Genomic DNA, 19,069 nt, shown 5'->3' with positions numbered 1-19,069 from the left:
TCACATCAGTATCAAAGAGAGTGAAAGTACCGGTAATAACATCAGGCGAAGAAGCATTCTCGCGTGCGCGTATAGCGTAAGCTCTAGCAGGAGTATGAGCCTCGGATCTAGTCGTAACATCTCTAAATCCTCTTTGACCACCGCTAGCATTTCCCATATTTCTAGATGGTCTACCTCGTGCTGTAGTAGCACTCGGTTTCCCACTCTGATTCACATTCTACTCAGACAATCTTGGGCAGTCCTTGATAAAGTGGTCAGCTAATCCATACTTATAACAGGAGCGGTCATGAAATCTACAACTCCCCGAATGCCATTTTCCACAAAACTTGTACTCGGTCCTATCCCGATGATCATTTCCAACACTGGCAACCGAAGTGGCTCGCGTACTCACTGGGGGTGTATCACAGTCTCGTCTGGAAAAGCTCGAAGTGTTCTTAGATCGGCCCGAATCATCTCAGAATTTCTTCGGTGACTGCTTAAAGGGCTTTCCCGAAGATCTTTTACGGAATTCTCTAGCTCCATCTTCTGCTTTTTTTTCTCTTTACTGAGCTCTTTGGCTTTGCAAGCTCGCTCAACAAGTACTACAAACTCTCTGATTTCAAGAATGCCAACAAACTGTTTTATATCTTCGTTCAATCCATCTTCGAAACGTTTACACATAATAGCTTCTGAAGAAATACATTCTCGGGCATACCGGCTAAGTCTCACAAATTTTCGTTCATAATCAGTAACTGACATGGAACCCTGCTTAAGTTCAAGAAATTCCTTCCGTTTCTGATCGACGAATCTTTAGCAGATATACTTTTTTCAGAACTCGGTTTGGAAGAACTCCCAAGTCACTCACTCTCTGGGCACAAAAGAAACCAATGTATTCCACCAATAGTAGGCAGAATCACGTAGCAAAGATATAGCACATTTTAAGCATTCATCGGGTGTGCAAGACAGTTCATCAAACACTCGGATAGTATTGTCCAACCAAAATTCAGCTTGCTCAGCATCATCACTGTCTACAGCTTTAAATTCAGTAGCCCCGTGCTTTCGAATTCTGTCAACCGGGGGTTTATTCAACATCATCTGATCAATTACCGGAGGTATCGTAGGTGCAGGGGGTGTATTACTCGAGAGTGGGGGTTGTGGAGCAACCGTATTAGTTCGAATATATTGGTTGAACCAATCATTCATCACATTATAAAAGGCTTGTCTAGCCTCGTCATTTTGATTGCTCGCAATAGGTTGAGAGTCCACTGGCGCTGTCCCGTAAGCGGGAGTAGGCGCTACACTCTCAATATCATCAGCTACCACTCGATCGGGATCCAGATCCATTACTGTACGAAAACACATTTTTAACTGTCAGAAATCATCACACTATCGTATTATCACATAATGGCATGTATGGCTAGACTCATATACGCTATGTTAGTCCTAGAATCGACTAAACCGTAGCTCTGATACCAATAAAATGTAACACCCTTAACCTAAATCAAATTTCCGGATTAAGGCTAAGAGGTATTACCGAACTAAACATTTAATAATCTCATTCACATTGTAAATAAACATAAACAGAGATCAAGCTGAAATAATACTAATATGTAAGTTATATGCCATTTTCGTATGGCCAAAATATTTATAATTTTAAAACATCATTATCATCAGCCTAACCTATACATGCCATATCGAATCCAAAATATAACTATACCCAAACAGATCGATAGTGTGATGAACTGTTGACGATCCCCGAGTCGGTGGCCAAAATCAACAATCTAAAAAAACGGGGAAATAAAGAACAGAGTAAGCTTTCAAAGCTTAGTAAGTTTTAAGCAATACAAACAAATTAAACTTGTCATTAAAATCGAGCATGTAGTATCACAAAACTAGTATTCTAATTACAAATCACTTGGCCGAATATACACAAGTACACCAATTATAAAGCCTATTGGCTGAATATATATGTATATATATATGAATACACAAAGAAATTTCAGCACATACTTTACTTTACTTTATAGCTCATACAATTAATTTAAGTCAGATAATTTCATATAATGACAGATATCGACCGAATAGGTCATTCTCTTATTCGTAGATATAGTAATCATCCACACACATATATCATTCTTTGATAATAATAATTCACTTTAAAAATCAATTTACATATGAGTACATAATACGTACCTGACCATCATAATGTATCATACATAATCAATAATAGTTTACCTCCAACTTTCTAATTCATAATCTTACTCGAATCACCGGCATTAAGCCTGCTAGGTTTAAAACCCGAATCCAGTCACCAGTACAAAGCCTGCGGGACTTTAAGCTCGGATATAATACCAGTACTAAGCCTGCGAGACTTTAACCCGGATATATTACCAGCATGAAGCCTGCGGGATTTAACCCGGATATATTACCAGCACGAAGCCTACGAGACTTAACCCAGATATATTACCAGCACGAAGCCTGTGAGACTTAACCCGGATATATATCGAGTGCTAAGCATATTTACTCACATGATAACTCAATTCACATAACATATCACATTACTAATTCAATTTCTTCACTCGAATATAAGCACCAAAAAAAATACACCTTCAACATAACTTTCAGTTTAATATTCATACACAAGAACACATAACCATTTCACTATCTCAGCTTAACTCCTAATAACCATTCGGTTACATGCCATATACTCAATTTATTTATCAAACAACCTCATTCAAGTAGAGACAATAGGTCGCAATTCATCTATCATACTTATCTCATGACATCATCAATTATAAAATAAATGTGATTACTCTAAAACTTACCTCGGATACATTTGAACGATTGCGGAAAAGCTACTCTATTACTTTCTCTTTTCCCTTATCTGACTTTGATTCTCTTTGCTCTTGAGCTTAATCAAAATAAATAGATTTGTTTAATTACTTACTCAGCTTTATTTCTTAATAGTCACATTTGACAATCATATATAACTTCAATATGTATTATATTTTATAAAATATGCCATGACTCGATTTCATGCTTATTTATTATATCTAATTTGCATACACAAGCAAAGATTCACATAACTTATCATGCTTCCTTATACATGAATTTAACCATATTCCCGAATGTCGCTATAAGCACAAGGTACATACATAAGGCATATATATATATGACTATCACAATTTAATCATTTACTCATATTTATGCACAACCGCGTATACACATGCATATATATAATGCATGCTTTAATATCATACACTTTTATTTATATTTCAAATTACACTATAGCTCCAAGACATATAGCTAACTCCGAATGTCAACTTATTAAACATTTACCACATTACCAATTGCCATTTATCATCAATGCCGCACACACAAATACATACATACTCATATGCATAAAATCCGTTTATGTTTAATCTATAACCCATTCGGCCTTAACTACTCAAATATAGCCTTCATATTTAATTCCATTTTATGACCGAATGTAACAAATTCATATAGGTTTCACCTATGTCAAACAATGACCGAACCATTTAATCATGCTTATGGTCGATTATCATATTAATACGAGACACACAAACATCAATATCCAAGTATGCTAATATATCACACCATCAACTAAATCATACCTATAGAAACATAAAATTCATTTGACCTATTATACTTTCCTGTGCACATTTTTAACCATATAGCCAACACCTTATTAAACAATTTAAATACATATCACCTACCAATTCACATCTCTAAAATCCCTGATACAATCATTTTTTTATCATAGCCGAATGCCACAAAACAAGGCATCTAACATCTCAAATCACTTTATATAATCCATTCGGCCATTTCAAATTAGATACACAAAATTTTATTTTTATTTTTCAAAAACTATCAAACCCGAATCAGTATAACATTAAACTCCATATTAATCCACCCTTAGTACATTCGGCCATAACATAGGCACATATACATTTAACTTGATTTCTTCATGAAAAATAAAGGCTATAACCGAATAGTCTTTAACCATTTTAAACTACAAAGCACAAATTATAACTTCAATTTACAAGCTTATATCATAAGAATTTCTCCATTATAATTTTCAAAGTATATTCGGCTATAACACAAGCACACTTAATTTTTACATTTACAAATTCAAACTTTTTTAAACTTAACATACTTCTATAATTTCAACCGAATGGAGTACTTTTATTAATTCAAAACAAAACATCAAAGTATCATTTCTAAATGAAAAATCCTCTCATGACTAATTGCTCCCATAGCTACCAAAATGAAAATTTGCACATGGGTTATGGAGGAACTAAGAAACTATCCTAAAATACACAAGTAATTTCTTTCAAAACATTTCAAACATACCTTAATCAAGACTATAAAGGAGTAGCCGAATGCTTGTTTCCCCTCCCTTCTCTTCTTAGAATTTTCGGCCAAAGAAATCAAAAGATGAACACCTTGTTTTCTTCACCCATTTTCTATTTTTAATAATCATTATTCTATAATATAAAGCCATTTAATTGAAATAATGCTAATAGAAAATACATATATTATATATTAAATAACAACATGGTCGACCGCTATCTAAAAATGGATAATTTGATATGCAAGTCCATTCTTTTTTATAACATGCATTAATAGACCATTATAATTTAACTTATCACATTTCAAAATGTCTCACATAAGTCCTATTTAATAAATTTCACATACAAATGACAAAATCAAAGCATGAAACTTTCACACATGCATTTACACATATAATAAGCATAGAATATAACGGTTAATTATTTTTTTGACTCGGTTTTGTGGTCCCGAAACCACTTTCCGACTAGGGTCAAATTAGGGCTATCACAGATCCACTCAGACGTGAGCTTAGAGTTATCGCTAGTTAAAAATAACAAGAAATCATCATCGCTTTCATCGGCCAAATTAGCACTAGCTACATCTTCCTCGTTACTCTCAGCAGCTCTTTTATTTTGCAGTTTATAACAATTTTCTTTGACGTGACCTAACTTTTTACAATAGCGACACCTTTTGTCTCGTTTCTTTGATGCTACCAAAATGGAAGGTTGCCTATCTGCCTTACTATCCAAACCAAACTCATTTTCGAGTTTGTCTCTACTCAACAAATGACCCTTCATATATTCGAACGAGAGTTTGTCTCTGCCATAAATCAGGGTCTCCCTGAAAGACTTGTATGAAGGGGGTAAAGAGCACAATAATAGCATAGCCTGATCTTCATCGTCAATATGAACCTCATGGTTCTTTAAATCATTTAAAAGAGTAATGAATTGATTGATGTAATCTCTAAGAAGCTCACCTTTGTTCATGCGAAATGTAAACAGACGTTGTTTCAACACTAAACGGTTAGCTAGAGACTTAGTCGCATAAAGAGTTTCTAACCTTTTCCATAAGGCGGATGAGGTTTTCTCTATCAATACCTCTTGCAATACCGTATTCGAGAGGCACAACTAGATTGCAGACAAAGCCTTTTCATCAAACTCTTCCCATCCTGTTTTATTTAGATTCTCAGGCTTTTTCCTAGTAACAACCTTTTTCAAGCCTGATTGAACTAGAATTGTCATCATCCGAACTTGCCACAGATTAAAATTTGTCTCACATCGAACTTCTCAATTTCAAACCTTGTTGTTGCCATCTCTGAACGGGCTGATCTATGAAAATTGAACTAGCTCTGATACCACTTGTTAGGATCGACCCGAATAAATTGAGAAATTGAGCACACAAATTTAACGTGGAAAAACTCCTCCAAAGAGGATAAAAAATCACGGGAAAAAATAATTTTACTATAATGGCAAAAGAACGAAGAGTACAAAAGATGGAGATAAAAACTAAATCCCAAAAACCCGAAAATAAAAAACCCTCAAAACGTAAACACAAAATTCTCTAAATGTGTTATGAGTTCTAATCTCTAATAGGTGTGTATTCTAAGGTTGTAAAAGAGTCTATTTATAGGCTAAATTCATAAGTCAAATAATAATAAAATAATCTAAACTCATCAGTGTTTGATTGAAACAAGTCAATAGAGTTTAACTGAAATATTATTTCTCAAAATTGACTGAAAATATGAGTCATATTTAACAGTTTTATTTTTTATTTTATTTTTTGGTTTCAGAAATAAAATGGTAAAATTGTTGCTGTGCCCCTGATTTGACTTGGCTGACTTTTTTTCTTGCACAAAAGTGTCAGGTGTTGATATTTTAGTGGTATACCTGATCATGTTTTAATGCTGCTGGACTCATGTACCATTTTGGAAGATGGGAGCAAAGCATTATATTGAAAATTTTACTAAAGTATAGGGGTAAATATTTCATTATTCAAATAAAAAATAGAATGGGTAGTATCTAAATTGAGAATAAAACGAGGAGAATCTCACTTGCATTCAATAAGGGAAATTTTAAAGCTAAGCTTAAGAAGGAATAACTTTAAAACTTATAGTCATTATCTATCTCTTTAATAAATTTACAAAATGTAAAATAATTTTAAAATTCACAGTCAACATCTATTCATTTAATGTGCCAACAGAATGTAAAAGATTAATTATTGAGCTTGGATACTTGATAAATAAAAAATAAAGGCACTTTTTATTAGTAAATGAGGAATCTTATTAGTTCTCCTACACGTCCGCAAGAAGGGCAAATTTTGAAAGGCATTTTGACAGTCAAACGGTCATGAACAAGCACCCCAAATTTACAAAGTGTTATATGTGAACCTATCAGAGTAGAAAAAGCAATTTAGCAATCAAACTCAAGAAGCACATTATGAACATGCATCACCTTCAACCAGGACAAGGCCTTCCGGATGGCAATAACTTCAGCCATGCTCGTGTTTGGTAGAAAGGAAAAGAAACCAGTGAAGCTTTTCACTACTTGTGTATGAGAGTCCTTGACAATTGCAACAAAACTAACTGCGATCTTTTCTTCCTATATAGTGGCATCGACATTGCATTTAAGTCGCGTCCAAGAAAGAGCAACCCACGGTACATTCCTAGATGTTGTTGGCTTAGAACTCGACTGAATTCTACTAAAGAGATGTTGTAAATCAATCTAAGTCTATAGAAAATAGTCTGCAAAGGTGACAATTTAGATAGGTTACAACAGTATTTCTAACAGTATAAATTCCAGTGGAACCAAAAGCTCCACATGATCATCAGGCTTCTCCCTCTAATTTTCTCATCAGCTGAGAGTAGTAGCGAGATGATGAACTCATGAGTTCTACTTCTAGGTGGGGTAACATGAATAACTGCAACACACCAAGCATCTAATGCAAAAGGGCAAAATGAAAGGACATGATCCAAGTCCTCTAAATTGCTGTAGCGTGGAGAAGAAGGGTCAAGGTCCAATTCTAATCAATTTTCGATCCTTATGGAGACGATACTCACTTATCATTATATTACTTGAATCAATGTGTACACTTGCACATTTGCATTACATATTTACACGTAACAAGTTTTTGGAGCCATTTTCGGGGATCGACAACATTGGTGAAAATTGGTTTGTTATTATCTATTTAATTTCTGTTAGTTTAATTAGTTGTTTTGATTTTTCCTTTTTAAATTTGTGCTAGTGCATACATAGAAATATTCTGGAGAATATAGAGTACTGTTTTGATCCAGAGATCGAGAGAACCTTAAGACAAATTAGAAAGGAGTTGCGAGAAATGGAAAGAATTACAAACGATTAGGTTAGAGAAAAGCCACAACATTAGGAAAGAAGGGATGCTGATATTCCTCGAATTTTAGATGACAGAGACAGACCCATCAGAGAACATGTAGTGCTAATCTTTGATGATTTAAATCCAAAAATTGTCAAGCTACATATTCAAGCTCAGCATTTTGAATTAAAACTAGTGATGTTTCAAATGTTGCAAATAGTAGGGCAATTTAGGAGGTTGCCTACTGAGGATCCGAGGTTGCACTTACGAATTTTTTTTGAAGTCTGTGATTCATTTAGGCAGCTAGGTGTTCTTGAAGATTCCCTAGGACTGAAGTTATTCCCTTACTCATTGCGAGACCATGCTAGAGCATGGTTAAATGCATTGCCATCAGGTACGGTGGCGTCGTGGAATAAACTGTGTCAGAGGTTTCTACTAAGAAATAATCCTCCTAACATGAATGCCAAGTTGAGGAACGACGTTACATTGTTTAGACAATCAGAGAATGAAACATTATATGAAGTATGTGAGTGATTCAAGGAGCTACTAAGAAAATACTCGATGCATGGTTTCTAGCATTGGACGCAAATGGAAATGTTTTACAATAGATTGAATGCTCATACAAGAATGGTTGTCAATGTATCTCTACCGATGGGACTTTACTTGATAAATCATACAATGAGGCTTATGAAATTTTGGAAAGGATAACAAATTACGATTATCAGTACCCCACACCAGAGTTGGAATTGGTAGAAGAGTTGTATGAGTGATGGAGCTTGGTGCAATTACATCTCTAATAGCTCAGGTATCATCTTTAAAAAATATGATTAAAACATTGAAAAGGTCATCAACGGTGCAGAAATTGAAAGCAGTAGAGTTAGTATGTGTTTACTGTGGAGATTATGTTTTTTTATGAATGCCCATCAAATCCAATTTCAGTTTACTACATGGGGAATTTTAATCACAACAACATCCCATACTCCAACATATACAGTCCGGGGTGGACACAACATCCTAATTTCAGTTGGAGTAATCAATGAGGGAAATGCCAGTAATGTCATTCGACCAAATGTCGCAAGTATACCACCTGGGTATAATCAATCTTTGCCACGGCAAACTGCCCAGCAAAATTCAGCTTCAAGTTCATCTATGGAAGCTTTATTGAAATAGTACATGGCTAAGAATGATACTATCATTCAGAGGCAGGCTGCATCTTTAAGAGCTTTGGAAAATCAAGTAGGGCAAATTGCCATTGCATTGAATTCCAGACAGCAAGGAGCATTACCGAGTGACACTAAGAGTTCTCGATCTCAAGGGAAGGAACTGTGCAAAGCCATTACACTGCGAAGTGGTATTCAACTACTATGAGTTGTGAATATTGAATAAGGAATTTCAACTTTTCCAAATGAAAAGAATTTAGAATCGGTAGGGGAGTAAGCTACAAAGGAAAAGAACAACTAGAAAAATATTGAAGCAGATGCAACTTGTATTATCGATAAAAATGCCACGACAAAACAATCTTGACAAAAAGAAAGAAGGCCACTCTAGACATAGAAGTTTCGACATGTACAGGTGAAGAACGTTATTGTGGAGACGATACTAAAGTCTTACTACAGAAGTTATGATCTGTACAAGTGAAGAATGTTAGTGTGGTTATCATTCGTGAATCTTGTAGACATACACAGACTCAGAATAATAACTAAAGTCTATCTCTTGAAAGCAGTAGACTGTAATAGTAATTCTCTGGGCAGTAGTTTAGTCAAAATTATGCCATGACATTATTATGTTATGAAAATATTCCTTGAGTAATTCCAACCTTTATCATTCAACAACAGAAATACTCTCTACTTATTCTTTGTGAATTGCCACGACATTTAGATTATTTTGTCATTTTTCTGTTATAATTGATATTATTAGTTCATTCATTAACTCCCTTCATCAATTTATACTCTGTTTCTTTTGCACATTTCATTAGCTAAATTTACAATAATACTTGCCAATTCTAATCAATTTCCGATCTCTGTGGAGACGATACTCACTCATCATTATATTACTTGAATCAACATATACACTTGCACAACATATTTACATGCAACAATCAAGAATAATTTTTTTAATATTATTTTTAATACTATAAAAATATTTGAGAGGTCTACTTATATTTTTGGATAGGTCATAGTATATATACAAAGGGTGAAATTACAAAAATTTTAGACTTTGTGAGCCATAACCCCTGTGGACTTCTTAGTGAATCCGCCACTAAATTATTTAATATTAGAGATATATATTTCAAAAATTAATGGCAAAATATCCCTATTTGGAGAAATAAATAAAAAACAAACATTTAAATAAAGAAAAATTCTAGTATTTGTTGCTATGAATTAAAAATGAAATAAAATAAAATTAGAGAAGATACACCAAAATTCGGTGTCCATGCAATACACCAAAGCTTTTGTCTTCCAAAGCAGCAATAAGACAAAAACCGTTAATGGGGTCCCGCACAGACCGTTGGTGTTTTCACGTCTTAACAAAACTGCCTTCCAAAAAATCCCAAAATTCTCTGATCTTCTTCTTCTTCTTCCTCTAACCCTAACCCTAACCCTAATTTCCAATTCCCATATTGACCTCTTTCCATTCGCCATCCTTCAAATGTCTCTCTCTGATCTATAATTATGCCAACCGTAGCATCTTTTCTCTTGTATAACCCACCAGATGCACATGATTAAACGTAACCACCTATTTTTTATATGATTTGACTATTGTGTGTGTTTTTTTATGATCGAACTAATTTCTGGATTTTGAGCCGTGGATCGATTTGAAGGTGGGAATTTTTTGATTGGGTGGTTATAATGTCAAACATCCGCGGCGGGGATTTCAATCAAAATATTGATTATGTATTCAAAGTGGTTTTGATTGGAGATTCAGCGGTTGGGAAATCTCAGCTGCTGGCTCGTTTCTCCCGGAACCAATTTAGTTTGGATTCGAAAGCCACAATTGGTGTTGAATTCCAGACTAAAACCCTTGTTATTGATAATAAAACTGTTAAAGCGCAAATTTGGGATACTGCTGGCCAAGAAAGGTTAGATTTTTACTTGTTATTGCCTGAAATTTACAATTAGTTTATTTTCATAATGGCATGGTTGCTAGGTTCGACGAAATGGAAGAATTTAGAGTAGAAAATGTCAGGTAACAATTCTATATCCATATTACCTATCCAAGGAACAGTGTAATACTTGTAATAGGCAAATGATATACAATGGAATTGAGGTCCAAATGACATGAAAGAAACAGGAATCTGATAAGAAAGTAATACCTTTTTTTATATTCTTTTAATGATGATATGAAAACGTCATATTTACTTGGCATATGGTTAATTTCTGGAGGTGTTGATGCATTGGTTGCTCATAGACTACTTAAACCCAAGGGATATGGTGGCTTGAGATTTTCTGATTGGGTTGTTCTGAGCAGATCTTTATGATGCTTCTTTTCAATTCAATTATATTTGTCAGTAAAAGGCTGTTCAGAGTGGAAGCCAATGCCATAGCCATAGCTGTTGAGCTGCTTGGCCAGGCCAGTACTTCTAGGACCTGTTTTAGATGATATTCAATGGATAATTCTTAGTCCTCCAATTAAGACTTCAGCCTTTTGGTATCATTGTTGTAGAAGATACACACTCATCTTTTTCCGGTTACAGATTCTAAAATTTTTCAAATGAGGAGAGTTTTTCTGATTCTGATGTTGGTATAAGCTTCCTTTTCCTTACACTTCCCCTTCCTATTAAAATTAGAAAGCAAAAAGAAAAAAAGTGAAGCACAATATCGAAGACTTTTTATAAACACTTTATATTATCGTTTCCAACTCTTATACGTCACAATGCCGTCAAGCATTTTAGTAAAGCATTTTCATGTAGGTTATGCTGTTAATAGGCTTTTTGTCTTTTCATTTGTGACACAGTTGTATTATAGTTTTCTCAAGAGCATGGCAATGTTAGGCTCGAGTATTTTCTGACTTAATGGATAATTTCTTCGGAACTTTATGCTTTATTCTTGGGCTGGACTTGTGCTGAAAGTAATAGGCAATTGATGGGAGATAGTGAAATTTGTAAGTTTTTGATACCATAGGGGTCTTGGAAACTGAAAGAAGAATAACAATCACAAACAAACATTTGTTCATATGGAACTCAGGTAATAGAAAAACTGCGCTCAGTGTTGTTAGAGAGTTTTAGTGTTCAGCAAATTTTCTGAATCTAATCAAATCATCTTTACATAAGCAGATTAATGCTACATTGACAAAAATACATGGTTCATCTTTTGAGAATTTCTAGAGCTGTTCTTGCAGATCAATGAATCTGTCTAATAGGTTCATGACTATATAAAGACGAAGGATAGTGAGTTCTTATCTATCTATCTTTACTCGAGCAGATTAATGCTACACTGAAAAACATAATTAGTTCCTCTCTTGAGATTTTTAGAGCAGTTCAAGCAGATCAATTATTTTTGAGTAATAGATTCATGACTATAAAAATGGAAGGGTCGTGAGCTCTTACCTCAAAAATCCATAACTTCTGCTGCAACGGGAATGAAGCTGTAACATAAACCCTCATTAATTAACTTATGCAGCATACATGTTAAATGGTCATGATTGGTCTTGGACATATCATCCAATCCAAGTATTTAACCCATCTCATTAGTGCAACCTTTAGCTGAAAGCAAGAAATGACTGATGATGACAATTGCTTTGCTTTAAAATACTAATCACATATCCTGCTACAGCAACAATCGGATGCTGCTAATCTTTGTCTTTGAAATGGTAGTCTTAATGCTGGCTTACTCAATATGAAACAATACAAAATTGGACCTTCTTTGGCATTTGCTTAATGGCTTTGGTATTTTCAATCTTTTTATCTTTTAACTCATAGATTAGGCCTTGAAAGTAACATGACAATGCCTGATAGACTAAGATCTCCTGGAGCTGTGTATATTCGCGTCAATCTACTGTATCTTGTTCCTTTCATGCTGTATGGTATGCTGAAACTGATCAGTTTATTTGTTCTCCTATCAGGTATAGGGCTGTGACGAGCGCATACTACCGAGGAGCCGTAGGAGCAATGTTAGTTTATGACATGACCAAGCGTCAATCGTTTGACAATATGGCAAGGTGGCTAGAGGAATTGAGGGGGCATGCCGATAAGAACATTGTTGTAATGCTCATCGGCAACAAATGCGACTTGGGGAGCCTGAGAGCAGTCCCAACTGAAGATGCACAAGAGTTTGCTCAAAGAGAGAACCTGTTCTTCATGGAGACATCAGCTCTAGAATCGACCAATGTCGAAACTGCATTTTTGACAATTCTAACAGAGATATACCGAATAATCAGCAAGAAAACCCTTTCTGCAAATGATGAGTTAGACGCCAATGGTAATTCGGGTCTTCTTAAGGGAACCAGGATTATTGTTCCCAATCAAGAGCCGCAAATCCAAAATCAAGGTGGCTGCTGTGGAGGATCCTAATTCTAATAACAATACCTTTGTTTTCTTTCTTTCTCTATTTTTTTTTCTTTCTTTTCCCAAACTGTGTTCTTATATATCTTTGCCAAGCTTTTATGATTTGTTAATTTAGGTTGGTTTGTTGTGTAATTCTTATAAAAAGTATATCAACATTTTATAGGAGAAGGTCATTCATTAATACCCTTGTTCCACAGATCGAGGTGCTGGTCAATTAATATTAATTATTTTATTCTCCGGGGCTTCATTTCTATATTCACCTCTTTACTCCGCTCTTGTCTCGGTGAATTTTTTTTTTATTTTAGTCATTAAATTATACAAAATCAAATATTTTTGTCCCCAAAGATTAAGAGCTGTTTGAATTTTAATGAAATTACTGAGATGAGTTTTTATCGGTCTAATGAAAAATTTAGATTTCTAAAATTCATGCATTAATAAATTTAGCCTTCAAAATAAATAATAAATTTTCATTTTTAAAAGGTCTAATATATACAAAGAAATTTGAACTTTACTTGGTAGCTAAATTTAATTGTCCTTAATTTTTTATCATCCAATTGTATTCTGTCATGTCATCTGTATTAATGAAAAAAATATTGTGCCAAGTGTACTAAAAAATAATTTAATTGAATTTTTTTATCAATTTTCTTTTAATTTTTATTAGTTAGAAATAAACTAAAAATAAAAACCTTTAATTAATTCAAATTTTTAATTTTTTTCTTTCTTCTCCCAGCACCATCCTTGTTGACCACAACATCGCCAGCCTTGCTCGGTCGCTCAAGCCCCGACCCAACACCTAACCCCACCGTCGTTCACAGACCTCTACCATTGTCATTTTCCAAGCTCTTTTTAATATTTTCAAAACACATCCAAGTTCAGCACCATCGTCGTCGTCTTCTTCTTCACACTGCACCACCACCACCATCATTGAACCCATTCAAGAATGCAAAATTTTTTTTCTCTTTATTTGTACTTTTTTAAAAGGCGCTAATTTTATTACAATATAACAATAACCACAAGACCAAACACTCAATATCAAGAAAAAAAAATAGAGCAACAGTCGACAAAGAAACACTCAAGACTAGTCGAAACAACAGCAGTCAAGCAAGTACACAAAGCAACAACATACAAATCAACAATACAAAGAGAAACACTCAAGACAAGGAAAAAAACAAAATTTGGCACAACGGAGAAAAGAGACGAGACGTGGAAGAAGAAATCCGGGCTATCGGATTCTTGAATATCTGAGTCTCCATTCGAGAATCCCAACAGTGGGAAGGCAGGGAGGACCGAGGGAAAGCCATAAACCCAGGTTAAGATGATGCAAATCAATAAAAAGCACACATGAACAATTCCGCTAATATTCAAACAGCTATTAACTTTTACCATTTTATAATTTACCCTTTTAGAAAATTGGTATTAATAATTGAACATTTCTTAATAAATCCAAAAATTGAAATTTCTCGTATTAAAATATATTTTTTTATTAATTTGTCATGCAACAAAAACTTCAACATACGTTCACGAATTTGGAGATGCTTATGGGCCGGGTTGGATTTTGGTTGGGCTCAATTAAAATTCAGACCCATTTTCTAGGCCAAGCCTAGCTCGGCTCAGAAAATAGGTTTAAAATTTTACCCAAACCCTATCTAGATAAAAAAGATAAAACTTAGGCCCGACCCAGCCTTCCCTATTAATTTTTATATTATTTTTTTAAATATATATAATACATCAAAAATACTAAAAACATCAAAATAAATATTTCTCAACAAATTGAAAATAAATTTTTAAAAAAATATGTAGATTTAAATAACACTAAAATAAATGCAACTTAATAAACAAATGCCTCTAAAATAATAAAAAAATTAACAAATATCTTTAAAATAATAACAAAATTAACAATTAAATAAGTTTTATACAATATCTAAACAATACAATAAAATAGTAAAATGGTAGAAAAATAGGGAGAAAACAAGAAAATAACATTAAAAAAAAAGAGCAGATTTTTTTGTCCTTTAGTAAATTCCGGCCAGGCCAGGTTCGGGCCAAAAATTTCTTACTTGAGACCTTCCCATATTTCAGGCAGATCTTCGGACCGGGCCGAATAGCCCAACCTATAATTAGATCTAATTCACTATTTTGAGGAAAAAAAAAAACGTAACATATACCAAGGAGTTTAGCTATATTCGTGATTGGACTAATTTAAATTGTTAATATTAGTAAAATAACCAAATCATATAAAGACTAATGACTTAAGTTTTAGATTTAGTTTCACCTGATTCAGATCTATATGTTTACTTTTTCCCATTGCAAGTATAATGGTAAAAACTTGAATTTTGGTATTCTATTATGCTCACATTTCATATTTTAGTATTTTACATATTTTTTAATTTCTCAATATATTTATTATAGTATGCTCAATTAATCATCCGCATTTTATAAGAACATTAAGAGATAAATGGTAACCACGAGTTAAAACTACTTCATACTAATACAAAAATCAAACCGTCGACCGCTAATTAAGCAAACAAAACTCTTGTCATCTCACTAACTCTCGTGATTATTTAATCTTTACATTTTAGTTTGATATAAACATCAATAAATCTAAATAGTTAACATTAAATGTTAGCTATTTTAATTAATTTTGTTACAGTCAATATTTTTTAGTGAAATACTATTTCATCAAAAACATTTATTTTAGTGGCATGATGAAATTAAATAAGTGTTACTAAAAAAACACCATGTCAGCTATCAAAAATATTAAAGGTGATAATTTGAACTAATAAATAGCATGACCTTTTTTTCAAATTCATTATAAGATATTTGTAGAATTCTGGTTTAGATCTCACTACCATGTTTGGGATTTAAATTTTATATTTTAATTTAACATAAGCCTTAGTTCAAATTGTTATTATCTTTAACTATATTGATTAAAATGATTATATCTCTTAAAAACATGTTTCTAACACCATATATATATATATATTCGCATGGAATTGGAATGGATATCTTTAAGAAAATCTCAATTTCAACATTTTAAATAAAATAATTAAGAATATCAACTATTTCAACAAAATAATGATCTTATGTAAAAAATCAAATTTTATCGAACTAAATAATAGATACTTCTAAATTTAAACATAGTAATCGAAAACAGTCTATGCCCAACACAATAATGTCATTTAATTTAATTTAAATGATATAAGTGATCATATATTTACTGAAGATAGCAAGGTTATATTTACTTAAGATAACAAAAAAAATCATATATATATGCTTTAAAAATGATAAAAAAATATGTTTGAATAAAATTTACTCATATTTCATTATTCATACTAATTACTTTTGGTTGACTATTATTTATGAAATTTTACGAAATTAATTATAAAAAGAAATTTCCAGTCAAAGCTGGGAAATTATAACTAGATATAAAATATAGGAGAGTGGGCTTTAAGGTTTTTTTTTTATATATAAATATTAAATTACCCATCTAACTTTACTCTTTTGTAAATTTATTTTTTATTATTTTTCTTTTTAGCTGGCAAAATCATAATGGTTTTCCCTTACAACACTCTAGTATCTAGTGGGCAAAATTCCATACAATTAACTTCAATAACAAAAAATAAAAACAAAATCCAGTGGAGATTAGAAGAAAACAAAAATGGAAATTTGGGGTTCTTGCCTCAGATTTAGGTTTACCTATATAGCATCCGAAAATAGGATCAATGATACTCAAAAACCGAAACAACACCAATGTAAAAGCACTTAGCTAACAACTTACTTCTAGAAGACAAGTTCATGCGGTTTCATGCCAGACTTTAGCGAAAATCTTGCGGCAAGGTAGGCCTTCAAGTCTGGGACTCCCTCGATGGACTTTATTAAAGAGGCATCGACAGATTTCTGATCTTCCTTCTTGTCTTCTGGCAGTTCCGTCTTATCCTATACCATTTCGATAAAATTAAAGGAACTCAAATCAGATTTGCTTAATTATGACAAGCTTATATAATAGTAAATGCAATATAACTAACCTCTTTTTCAGCTTCAAAAAACTCCCCTTCGCTCTTCTTCGTTTTCTTGTCTACTTCCTTGGCAAAGTACTTGTCATCAAACTTCTCTACGTTAACTCCGGAGATGTCAACCTTACTGGAAGTCGCAATGACATAGGATTGGTTCACACGCCTTAAAGGAACGCCATTAATCTTGAACGGTCCTACAATGAAAACAAGTTCCCCACATATGAGCAAAGCATGAAATTCAAACAACCAACAAGTAATGATAACCGAGCCTCCTCCTTAAGCCAGGAGAGGCAATCATAGATACCAAAACAGTTAGCATACAAGTAAATCTCAGGTTATGATTTCACGATCGCAGCACTTAAACACCAGACCATTGAATGTTAAACAGGATATATTATGATAGAATCTAACATATAAGTAGAAGTAGAACCAAAGCCAAAATACAGCAATAGAAAAAACATCAGTTCAAGCATTCAGAGTCCATACTACAGATATTGACATTATTAAAAAAAAAATAGTAGAGTTAAGCATGATTTGAAACTTTCTCAAACACAAGGGTGTACATTTTTACCGAGTCTGTGGTACTCTTCAACCGGGTCTCAACTCTCTTATTTTAAGAAGAATAGAGATTATTTTGAGGACAATTTGTCTTTTTCATACAGATTCTAGAAACATATTTGCAGATAAAGAAATTTGAAGCCAAAACAGGATAATTTTTAATAATTCAACTTTGGCATACTTGGGTTGTTATATCATTTTATGAAATTTGTTAAAATAAAATTTTCAGATATGGGTCTAGTATCTATAATATCATTCCATAAAACAAATTCCAAATAAACATTCAGCAAATGAAACAAAAGTTAGAGGATAAAAATGGTTACCAGTAACCAAAAGAAGCCCAGAAGGAAGTTGCTTTAAGAAAACAACTCTCTTCCCCATAAATCTACCAGCCAACAAAATCAGCACCGTCCCAGGCGTAATGCTTGCTCTAAACAAATTAAACCCCCCAAAAAAATGATCCAACATTAAGAAAGTAGCAACTTCTAAAATATCTACAAAACAAATAAATAATGATTAGAGAGAAGAACCTGAGCTTGGTGGGTTTAGGCTTGCGCTTGTTGAGAAGGGGCTTCTTGACATGATCAGCAGGGTAAAACTTGGGGGGTTTCTCGGCGGAGGCGGGGACCTTAGGTTTGGGGTCATGGCGGGGAAAAAAGCCGCCGTTTTTGGCCTTGATGGCCCAAAGGCCACGCTTGTGGTACATCTTAGACCTGGAATACTTGCCGACGCCACGAATGAGATCTGGGTTTCGGGACTTGACGGGGGTCTTCCTTTTGGCCGCCATATTCTTCTCTAAACCCTTACGCTCTGATGCTGATGTTCAGTGAGGCGTCTAAACGATGCATTCATTGACTCCAAGTGATTAGGGTTTTTTATGGTGAATTCAGTTTCCAACTGACTTTCGGGTTTGGGCTTGATTGCATGATCCAATCCAAAATAATGGCCCAATTTTGTTGGACGTAAAGACATTCTTTTCCCGTTTTCGAGAACAAAAGTAATGAAAGCCCAAATAACCAGCCGAAAATGAGCAGTGGAATAACAAAAAAATAGACGCCGTCTGTGGGAATCGAACCCACGACCACATGGTTAAAAGCCATGATATCTCCCGACTGAGCAAAAACGGCGGGGCCGGTTACTTTCCGATAATTAATATTTGATTTTTAAAATGGATTAATTAACTTTACCCGATAATAGTTAGAATAATTTTCAAGTTTGTACATTTTCTTATTCAAAAATACATATGTTTTGATTTCGTGTAATTACATGTTTAACTTTGATTTTTATCAACTATTGTATACTCGTATGCTACTAGCTTCATTCCTAACCATTCCAA

The 19,069-nt window shown here is 33.7% G+C and overlaps 2 protein-coding genes and 1 non-coding gene across 5 annotated transcripts; 1 reads left to right on the top strand and 2 right to left on the bottom strand.

Moving 5' to 3' along the window:
* Positions 1-10,153: 10,153 nt before the first annotated feature.
* Positions 10,154-13,415, top strand: LOC107888814 (ras-related protein RABA4d). The gene is made up of 2 exons (XM_016813045.2): positions 10,154-10,738; positions 12,721-13,415. The coding sequence occupies exons 1-2, from the start codon at positions 10,509-10,511 to the stop codon at positions 13,166-13,168; spliced, it is 678 nt and encodes a 225-aa protein (XP_016668534.1). The 5' UTR covers positions 10,154-10,508; the 3' UTR covers positions 13,169-13,415.
* A 194-nt stretch (positions 13,416-13,609) lies between these two features.
* LOC107888813 (60S ribosomal protein L6-1) lies at positions 13,610-18,801 on the bottom strand. Of its 3 annotated transcripts, none has more exons than XM_041111749.1 (5): positions 18,264-18,591; positions 18,057-18,163; positions 17,188-17,369; positions 16,941-17,098; positions 13,610-14,066 (listed from the first exon to the last, which is right to left on the bottom strand). In XM_041111749.1, exons 1-4 carry the CDS (start codon positions 18,518-18,520, stop codon positions 16,943-16,945), a joined length of 702 nt encoding a protein of 233 aa, XP_040967683.1. In that variant the 5' UTR covers positions 18,521-18,591; the 3' UTR covers positions 13,610-14,066; positions 16,941-16,942. The 3 variants fall into 3 exon arrangements, with proteins under 3 accessions (XP_040967683.1, XP_016668533.1, XP_016668532.1); XM_016813044.2 differs by lacking the exon at positions 13,610-14,066 and adding an exon at positions 16,741-16,858 and having other exon boundaries at positions 18,264-18,801; XM_016813043.2 differs by lacking the exon at positions 13,610-14,066 and having other exon boundaries at positions 16,741-17,098; positions 18,264-18,801.
* TRNAK-UUU (transfer RNA lysine (anticodon UUU)) lies at positions 18,788-18,860 on the bottom strand. Its single transcript has one exon. It is a non-coding gene; the product is annotated as a tRNA-Lys (tRNA).
* Between the last annotated feature and the right edge of the window lie 209 nt (positions 18,861-19,069).

Source organism: Gossypium hirsutum, chromosome A01, assembly GCF_007990345.1.
Source record: "Gossypium hirsutum isolate 1008001.06 chromosome A01, Gossypium_hirsutum_v2.1, whole genome shotgun sequence".
NCBI lineage: Eukaryota > Viridiplantae > Streptophyta > Magnoliopsida > Malvales > Malvaceae > Gossypium > Gossypium hirsutum.
Note: the sequence above shows the minus strand (reverse complement) of the source record. Positions and strands in the feature narration are given on the sequence as shown.

Bases quoted from the DNA above. Each gene is read 5' to 3' on its own strand.
- LOC107888814 (XM_016813045.2), top strand. From the start codon at position 10,509: ATGTCAAACATCCGCGGCGGGGATTTCAATCAAAATATTGATTATGTA. The intron at 10,739-12,720 runs GTTAGATTTTTA...TTCTCCTATCAG, and splicing joins GATACTGCTGGCCAAGAAAG to GTATAGGGCTGTGACGAGCG.
- LOC107888813 (XM_016813043.2), bottom strand. From the start codon at position 18,520: ATGGCGGCCAAAAGGAAGACCCCCGTCAAGTCCCGAAACCCAGATCTC. The intron at 18,164-18,263 runs GTTCTTCTCTCT...TAATTTGTTTAG, and splicing joins CCTAAACCCACCAAGCTCAG to AGCAAGCATTACGCCTGGGA. The intron at 17,370-18,056 runs GTAACCATTTTT...TTTTCATTGTAG, and splicing joins TGGGCTTCTTTTGGTTACTG to GACCGTTCAAGATTAATGGC.